The 9,171-nt window shown below is 61.8% G+C and overlaps 1 protein-coding gene across 5 annotated transcripts; it reads right to left on the reverse strand.

Moving 5' to 3' along the window:
- Nucleotides 1-1,639: 1,639 nt before the first annotated feature.
- KCNJ9 (potassium inwardly rectifying channel subfamily J member 9) lies at nt 1,640-7,083 on the reverse strand. 5 transcript variants are annotated; one of them, XR_010030558.1, is made up of 4 exons: nt 4,798-6,905; nt 4,204-4,335; nt 3,967-4,121; nt 3,024-3,160 (listed from the first exon to the last, which is right to left on the reverse strand). XR_010030558.1 is itself a non-coding variant. In XM_063176390.1 (3 exons), the coding sequence occupies exons 2-3, from the start codon at nt 5,729-5,731 to the stop codon at nt 2,850-2,852; spliced, it is 1,245 nt and encodes a 414-aa protein (XP_063032460.1). In that variant the 5' UTR covers nt 5,732-5,740; nt 7,045-7,083; the 3' UTR covers nt 1,640-2,849. The 5 variants fall into 5 exon arrangements, 4 of the variants coding, with proteins under 4 accessions (XP_063032460.1, XP_063032461.1, XP_063032462.1 ...); XM_063176390.1 differs by lacking the exons at nt 3,967-4,121; nt 4,204-4,335 and adding an exon at nt 7,045-7,083 and having other exon boundaries at nt 1,640-3,160; nt 4,798-5,740; XM_063176392.1 differs by lacking the exon at nt 3,024-3,160 and having other exon boundaries at nt 3,858-4,121.
- Nucleotides 7,084-9,171: the final 2,088 nt, after the last annotated feature.

The following is a 9,171-nucleotide window of genomic DNA, read 5'->3' on the forward strand; positions in this document are numbered from 1 at the left end:
CAGTCTCCCCCAATTCTCAGACCCTCCCAGTTGCCCCCAGTCCGTCCCAGTCCCCTCCAGTCCATCCCAGTCCGTCACATCCCTCCCAATCTCCCCCAGCCCCGCTCAGTCATACCAGTCCCTCCCAGTCCCCCCCTCCCAGTTCTCCCAGTTCTGCCCAGTCCCCTCCTAGTCCCCCCAGTCCATCCCAGTCCTCCCAGTCCCCCCTACCCCTCAGACCCCCCAGTCCTCCAGCCTCCACCAAGTCCCCCCAGTCCCTCCCAGTACCCCCCAGTCCCACTCAGTGCTCCCAGTCCATCCCAGTCCATCCCAGTCCATCTCGTTCCCCCCATCCCCCCCCATTCCTCAGGCCCTTCAGTCCTCCTGGTCCTCCCTTTCCCCAGTCCCACCAGTCCTTCCCAGTCCCTCCCAGTCCCTCCCAGTCCACCCCCCCAGTCTTCCCCACTATTCCCAGTCCATCCCAGTCCCTCCCACTCCCCACCAGTCTTCCCAATTCCCAGTCTCTCCGCTCGCCCAGTCCCTCCCAGTTCTTCCCAGTCCTCCCACTCACCCCAGTGCCTCCCTTCCCCCCCTTCCCCAGTTCCTCCCAGTCCATCCCAGTCCATCCCAGTCCATCCCAGTCCCTCCCATCCCCTGCCCGCCCCCCGGCCCGCGCAGCTGCTGCCCGTGGGCGGCAGGAATGCGACAGCCGGGGGGACACGGGGGGGGGACAACACGCGTGACACACGGACAGGACACACGGACAGGACACACACAGGACACGCGTGTCACACACAGGACACACGGACAGGACACACACAGGACACGTGTGTCACACACAGGACACGCGGGGGTCTCGGGGTGTCCCTGTGCCGTCGCTGGTTTTGGGGGTTTTGGTGGGGGGGTCGCAGCCTCTGCCCCCCACGCGCGACGGGGAGGGGGCGGGGTCAGGGGGTGGGCGGGGCTTTGGTGGCGCTCAGCCCCCGTTCGGCTCCGCTCGGCTGAGTTCGGCTCCTTTCGGCTCCGCTCAGCCTCGGCTCGGCTGCATTCGGGTCCCTTCGGCTTCGCTCGGCCCCATTCGGGTCCTTCCGGATCCCTTCGGCTCGCTCGGTTCGGCTCGGCCCCATTCGGGTTCTTTCGGCTGAGTTCGCTTCGGCTCGGCTTCGGTTCGGCTCTGCCCGGATTTCTTCGGCTCCTTTCGGCTTCTGTCAGCCTCTACTCGGCTTCTTTCGGCTCCGCTCGGTTCCGCAGCCCCCAGCACCGCCCCCAACCCCCAAATCTGGCGGGGATCCCGTGGGGAAATTTGGGGGGAGACAAATGAGACCCCCACCCTGGGGGTTCCCATGTCCTTGGAGAGACCCCAGCCCCACCCTGGGGGTTCCCATGTCCTTGGAGAGACCCCAATCCCACCCTGGGGGTCCCCATGTCCTTGGACACCCCAAACCCACCTTTGGGTGTCCCCGTGTCCTCGGAGGGGTGGCACCGACCCCTTCCTGCCACCCCTGCAGGATTTGGGGTCAGGGAACACCGATTTCACCCCAAATTCCTCACTGGAGCCTCTGGATTTCCCCTCCCCCGAGGTTCCAAACCCAGGGACACCCCAAAAACCCAGGCACACCCCAAATCCACCTCCCGCACCCCCAAATCACCACCACCATCAGAACTGGGGGGATATTTAATAAATAAATTTGTGTTTTGGGATCATCACCGCGACTTGGGGCTGGCCAAGGTCCCATTGGTCTCCTGAGAGATTTTGGGCGATTTTGGGGTCCCCCTCGCCCCCTGAGCCCAGGGACACCCCAAACCCACCAGCACCACCATAGCAGGGGGGGATTTTTGCTATTTACACCTGGATTTTGGTGGCATCACCTCAGCTTGGGGCTGGCCAAGGTCCCGTTGGTCTCCTGAGAGATTTTGGGGTCCCTTTTGCCCCCACAAACCCAGGGATAACCCAAACCCACCACCACCATCATAACAGGGGGGGTTTTCAGTATTTACACCCGGATTTTGGTGGCATCACCATGACTTGGGGTTGGCCAAGGTCCCGTTGCTCTCCTGAGAGATTTTGGGGTCCCCATTCGTCTCCACAAACTCAGGGACACCCAAACCCACCACCTCTACCATGACTGGGGTGATTTTTGCTATTTACACCCAGATTTTGGTGGCATCACCTCAGCTTGGGGCTGGCCAAGGTCCCACTGCTCTTGTGGGGGATTTTGGGGTCCCCCTTGCCCCCAAAAACTCAGGGACACCCCAAAAAGCCCAGGGACACCCCAAACCCATCACCACCATGATAACAAGGAGGATTCTCAGTATTTACACCCGGATTTTGGTGGCATCACCATGACTTGGGGCTGGCCAAATTCCCGTTGCTGTTGTGGGGGATTTTGGGGTCCCCCTTGGCCCCACAAACCCAGGGACACCCAAAAAACTCAGGGACACCCCAAATCCACCACTCACATCCCAAACCCACCACCTCCACCATAACTGGGGAGATTTTCCACTATTTACACCCAGATTTTGGTGGCATCACCTCAGCTTGGGGCTGGCCAAGGTCCCATTGGTCTCCTGAGAGATTTTGGGGTCCCCCTTGCCCCCTGAGCCCAGGGACACCCAACAAACCCATGGGCACCCCAAACCCACCACCAATATCATAAAAAGGGGGATTTTCCCTATTTACAGCCAGATTTTGGTGGCATCACCGCCCTTGGGCTAGCCAAGGTCTCGTTGCTCTCATGGGGGATTTTGGGGTCCCCTTTTGCCCCCACAAACCCATGGACACCCCAAACCCACCTTCACACCCCCCAAACCCACCACCGTCACCGTAACAGGGGGGATTTTTCCCTATTTACACCGGGATTTTGGTGGCATCACCGCGACTCGGGGCTGGCCAAGGTCCCGTTGCTCTCGCGGGGGGACATTTCGGGGTCCCCCTCGCCCCCCGCGGCCGCGGCCTCGTCCAGGCGGCTGGGGATGGACCAGTACAGGTGGGCATCGCGGCGGGCGGCGGCGGCTGCCAGCTGGCGGGCGCTGCAGGCCGGGGTGGGCACGGGCACCGTGTGGTGGAAGCCGCCGTAGTCCACCTCGTAGAAGCCTTCCTCCAGGCTGAGCAGCGGCGTGAAACGGTGACCCCAGAGCACCTCGTCCGCCAGGTAGGAGCTGCGGGCCTGGCACGTCATCCCTGGGGGGCACGGGGTGGGGGGCACCCCGACATCTGGGTCACTCTGGGAATGGGGACCCCGATTCCTGAATAATTCTGAGGCGTGGGGACCCCATTACCCGAAGAATCCAGGACACAGGAAACCTCAAATCTGGTAAGAAGGGTCTGTGAAACCCCCAGATTTGGGGGCACCCCAATACCTGAATCACTTGGGGCAGGGGAACACCAATACCTGAGTCACTTAGGGCAGGGAGGATCCCAACACCTGAAGAATCCAGGACATGGGAAACCCCAAATCTGGTAGGAGGGGTCTGTGAAACCCCCAGAATTTGGGACACCCCGATATCTGAGTCACTCTGAGAATGGGGGCCCCAACACCTGAAGGTTTCTGACCCCAGAGCACCTCGTCCACCAGGTAGGAGCTGCACACCTGGCACGTCATCCCTGGGGGCATGGGGTGGGGGGCACCCCGATATCTGGGTCACTCTGGGAATGGAGACCCCAATTCCTGAATCACTTAGGACAGAGAGAACCTCAATATCTGAGTCACTCAGGGTATGGGGACCCCAACACCTGAAGAATCCAGGACATGGGAAACCCCAAATCTGGTAGGAGCGGTCTGTGAAACCCCCAGAATTTGAGGCACCCCGATACTTGAATCACTCAGGGCATGGGGCACCCCAATACCTGAAGGCATCTATCCATGTGGAGATGATAGGTCCCCACTGATGTGTCCCCATGGATGTGATGGGTCCCAAGAAGATGATGTCCCCATGGAGATGAGATGTCCCCAAGAAGATGATGTGTCCTCATGGAGATGTTCTTACGGAGGTGATGGGTCCCCATGGAGGTGATGTCCCCACAGAGATGAGATGTCCCCATGAAGATGTGTCCTCATGGATGTGTCCCACAGAGATGATGTGTATCCTCATGGAGATGTTCCCACAGATGTGTCCCACAGAGATGATGTGTCCTCATGGAGGTGTTCCCATTGAGATGACATGTCCCCATGGAGATGATGTGTCCTCATGGATGTGTCCCAGAGATGATGTGTCCTCATGGAGATGTTCCCACAGATGTGTCCCATGGAGATGACATGTCCCACGAAGACAATACATCCCCACAAAGACCATGTGTCTCATGGAGATGACATCCCCATGGATGAACCCACACAAAGACGCCGTGTCCCTGCGCCACTGAGACATCCCCATGCCATCGAGATGTCCCCATGCCACCAAGGCATCCCTGTGCCACCAAGGTGTCCCCGCTCCACTGAGGTGTCCCTGTGCCACTGAGGCATCCCCGTGCTACTGAGGTGTCCCTGCGTCACCAAAGTGTCCCCATGCCACCGAGCTGTCCCCCATGCCACCAAGGCATTCCCATGCCATTGAGATGTCCCCATGCCACCAAGGCATCCCTGTGCCACCAAGGTGTCCCCATGCCACCAAGGCATCCCTGTGCCACCGAGGTGTCCCCATGCCACCAAAGCATCCATGTGTCACGGAGATGTCCCCGTGCCACCAAGGCATCCACGTGCCACCGTGTCATCCCCATGCCACTGAGGCATCCATGTGCCACCAAGGTGTTCCCATGCCACTGAGGCATCCCCGTCCCACCGAGCCGTCCCCGTCCCACCAAGGCATCCCCACCCCTTTTACCTGTGGCCTCCACCATGCCCTCGAGGATGACGACGATCTCGAAGTCATCCCTCTCCAGCTGCCCCCGCGACACGTCCCAGAAGGGGCTGCGCTCGTCGATCTCGTGGCTGATGATGAGCGGCGACACCAGGAAGAGCCGATCGTCGCCGGTCTCGAAGCCCACGCTCAGGTCGGTCTGGTCGAGCGGGATGAACTCGCCCTCCTGCGTCTGCTTGGACTGGATGAGCTTGGCGCGGATGGAGGCCTCGACGATGTGCGAGTCGCGCAGGTCGCCCACGCGGAACATCAGGCACAGGCGGTCGTCGCGCAGCGACACCACGGCGTGCGAGGAGAACACCAGCGTCTCGGCGCGCTTGTTGGGCTGCGAGATCTTGACGAACATGCAGCCCACCATGAAGGCGTTGACCATGGAGCCCAGGATGGCCTGCAGCAGCAGCAGCACGATGCCCTCGGGGCACGTGTCCGTGATGACGCGGTGGCCGTAGCCGATGGTGGTCTCGGTCTCGATGGAGAACAGGAAGGCCGACACGAAGCCGTTGAGGTTGTTGACGCACGGCGTCCACGTGTGGTCGCCCAGGTGCTCCAGGTCGCCGCGGCTGTAGGCGATGACCCACCAGATGAGGCCGAAGAAGAGCCAGGTGAGGGCGTAGGCCAGGATGAAGATGAGGAGGCTGAAGCGCCACTTGAGGTCCACCAGGGTGGTGAAGATGTCGGTCAGGTAGCGGTAGGTCTCGCGCACGTTGCCGTGCTGCACGTTGCACTTGCCATCCTTCTCCACGTAGCGCTGCCGCTTCCGGGCCCCCGCGGCGCCCCCGGCCCCCCACGGGCGGCGTTTGGGGGCCTGGGGGGGCTGGGGAGGGGGCTTGGCCTCAGCCGGGACCCCCGTGGGGACCCCCTCGGGGACCCCGCAGAAGGCAGCGTTGTCCTGAGCCATCGGCGGCGGCTGCGGGGGACAGGGGGTGAGAACTGGGACGGGTAAATGGGGGGATGGAGACCTCAGACTGGGTGAACTGGGAGGAGGAAATGGGTGGATGGAGGTGCCAAACTGGGGGAACTGGGGGCACTAGAGACCTCAAATGGAGGGGACTGGGAAGGAGGAATAGGGGGATTGGACATCTCAGACTGGGATGACTGGGATGGGGGGAATGGGGGGATTGCACCCTCAAAGACTGGGGGGAGGGAATGGGGGCATGGAGATGGCAAACTGGGGAACTGGGAAGGAATGGGGAGATGGAGCCCTCAAACTGGGGGGATTGGGAAGACGAAATGGGGGGATGGAGGTCCCAAACTGGGGGAACTGGGATGGGGGAATGGGGGGATGGAGCCCTCAAACTGGGGGGGACTGGGAAGGAATGAGGGGATTGCACCCCCCCCAAGGATTGGGAGGAGGGAATGGGGGGATGGAGGTGCCAAACTGGGGGAACTGGGAGGGAGGAATGAGGGGATTGCACCCCCAAACTGGGGGGACTGGGAGAAGGGAATGGGGGGATGGAACCCTCACACTGGGGGCACTGGGATGGGGAGACTGGGAGGATGGAAGCACCAGACTGGGGAGGTTGGGATGGTCGTGGAGGTTGGGATGGTCCCTCCAGACTGGGGGAACTGAGATGGGGGAATGGAGCCCTCAGACTGGGGGGACTGGGAGGGAATGTGAGGATTGCACCCCCAAACCAGGGGGACTGGGATGGGGAAATGGGAGATGGAGATCTCAAACTGGGGGGAACTGGGACAGGGCCTTGCACACTCACCGAGCTCCCCCCTTGCACACTCACCCCAAGCTCACACGCTCATGCACGCTCGTGTCACGCGCACACCCCCACCCTCCCCAACCCCCCCTTTACACACGCATGTGCCCCGATTGGGGGGGGGGGGGGTCCCTAAAGCACCACCCCCAATTCCTCCCTCCCTCCCCATTCATTCCTGGGTTTGGGGGGCCCGACCGGATTTGGGGGGCACAGCCGGTTTTGGGGGGGGCACGGCCGTGTTCGGGAGGGTCATAGCCGGGTTTAGGGGGCAGAGCCGGGTTTGGGGGGGGCATAACCGCGTTTGGGGGGCCCGGTTGGGTTTGAGGGGAGCCCAGTTGGTTTTGGGGGGTATAACCGGGTTTGGGGGGGCCCGGCCGGGTTTGGGGGGACACGGTCGTGTTCGGGGGGGGGGGGGCACGGGCGGATTTTGGGGGGTGTAGTCGGGTTTAGGGGTGCCCGGCCCGGTTCGGGGGTCTCCCCTCGCCCCCCCGCCCGCTCTCACCGCTGCCGCAGCCCCGCTCGCTCCGCGCTCTCCGTGTCCCCCCCCCCCCCGCCCCGTTCTGTTCCCCGGCAACGGCCGCGCTCGGATAAAAATACCGGGAGCCCCCGCCCCCCCCCGGCACCCCCCCCACAGCACGGACACCCGGCCCGGGGGTGGCCAGCGACAGCCCAACCCCCCCCCGGGATCGGCTTCGCCCCCACCGTCAGCGCAACCCCCCCAAAATCAGCGCAAAGCCCCCATCATCAGCGCAACACCCCCCAAAATAGTTAATCGGGGGGGGCTCCTCATTAGCCCAGCCCTCCCCCCGACCCCCGTGCTCAGCTGCACCCCCCCGAATTATCACAGCCCCCCCACCCCATCATTAGCCCTTCATTAATTAGCCCTCCATTAATTAGCCCAGGGGCCCCTGTGCTGGCCCAGGGATGCCGGTCGCTCCCTCGGCTCGGCGCCCCCCCCCCATAATTAGCCTGGGGGTGCCGTCATTAGCCCAGCCCCCTCCCCGCCTCAGCCCCTCCCCCCCTCATTAGCCCAGACCCCCTCTCATTAATGAGCCCCCCCTCATTAGCCCGGAGCCCCCTCATTAGCCCAGACCCCCCTCATTAGCCCAGACCTCCCCTCATTAGCCCAGACCCCCCTCATTAGCCCAGACCCCCTCTCATTAATGAGCCCCCCCTCATTAGCCCAGAGCCCCCTGATTAACCCATAGCCCCCCCTCATTAACCCAGCCTCTCCTCATTAACCCAGCCCCCCCTCATTAGCCCAGACCCCCCCTCATTAGCCCAGACCCTCCCCTCATTAGCCCAGAGCCCCTCATTAGCCCGCAGGGGTCCACTGATAGGCCCCACCCCCCCTCAGTAGCCCCGCCCCCGCGGTCACTCGCCCGCCCCTCCCCCCCCAGGGTGGACAAAGGATCTTTGTGGCTCCGGAGCGGCCGGGACGGGGCTGGCGTGGGGCAGCCACGGACACACGGACACACGGACACACGGATATACTGCCCATCCACACATGGACACACGGACACACGGACATACTGCCCATCCACACATGGACACACGGACACACTGACCATCCACAGACACACGGACACACGGACACACGGATATACTGACCATCCACACACGGACACACGGACACACGGACACACGGATATACTGCCCATCCACACATGGACACACGGACACACGGACATACTGCCCATCCACACATGGACACACGGACACACTGACCATCCACAGACACACGGACACACGGACACACGGATATACTGACCATCCACACACGGACACACGGACACACGGACACACGGATATACTGACCATCCACACATGGACACACGGACACACGGACACACGGATATACTGACCATCCACACATGGACACACGGACACACTGACCATCCACAGACACACGGACACACGGATATACTGACCATCCACACACGGACACACGGACACACTGACCATCCACGGACATACAGACACACTGACCATCCATGGACACACTGACCATCCACACATGGACACACGGACACACTGACCATCCACGGACACATGGACACACTGTCCATCCACACATGGACACACGGACACACTGACCATCCATGGACACACTGACCATCCACACACGGACACACGGACACACGGATATACTGACCATCCATGGACACATGGACACACGGACACACTGACCATCCACGGACACACGGACACATGGACACACGGACACACTGACCATCCACGGACACACTGACCATCCACACATGGACACACGGACACACTGACCATCCACGGACATACAGACACACTGACCATCCACGGACACACTGACCATCCACACATGGACACACGGACACACGGATGTACGGACATACTGACCAGCCACCCATGGACACACGGACACATGGACATATGGACACTGACCCATGGACACACGGACACATGGACATACTGACCATCCACCCACAGACACACGAACACACTGACCAACACATTGACCACCCACCCACGGACACACAGACACTGACCCATGGACCCACGGACACTGACCAGCCACCCACAGACACACGGACACATGGACACGTGGACACAGTGACCAGCCACCCATGGACATACGGACACTGACTCATGG

The sequence above is a fragment of the Melospiza melodia genome, chromosome 25, assembly GCF_035770615.1.
Source record: "Melospiza melodia melodia isolate bMelMel2 chromosome 25, bMelMel2.pri, whole genome shotgun sequence".
Classification (NCBI taxonomy): Eukaryota; Metazoa; Chordata; class Aves; order Passeriformes; family Passerellidae; genus Melospiza; species Melospiza melodia.

Bases quoted from the DNA above. Each gene is read 5' to 3' on its own strand.
- KCNJ9 (XM_063176390.1), bottom strand. From the start codon at position 5,731: ATGGCTCAGGACAACGCTGCCTTCTGCGGGGTCCCCGAGGGGGTCCCC. The intron at 3,161-4,797 runs GTAAAAGGGGTG...CGTGCCCCCCAG, and splicing joins GGGCATGGTGGAGGCCACAG to GGATGACGTGCCAGGCCCGC.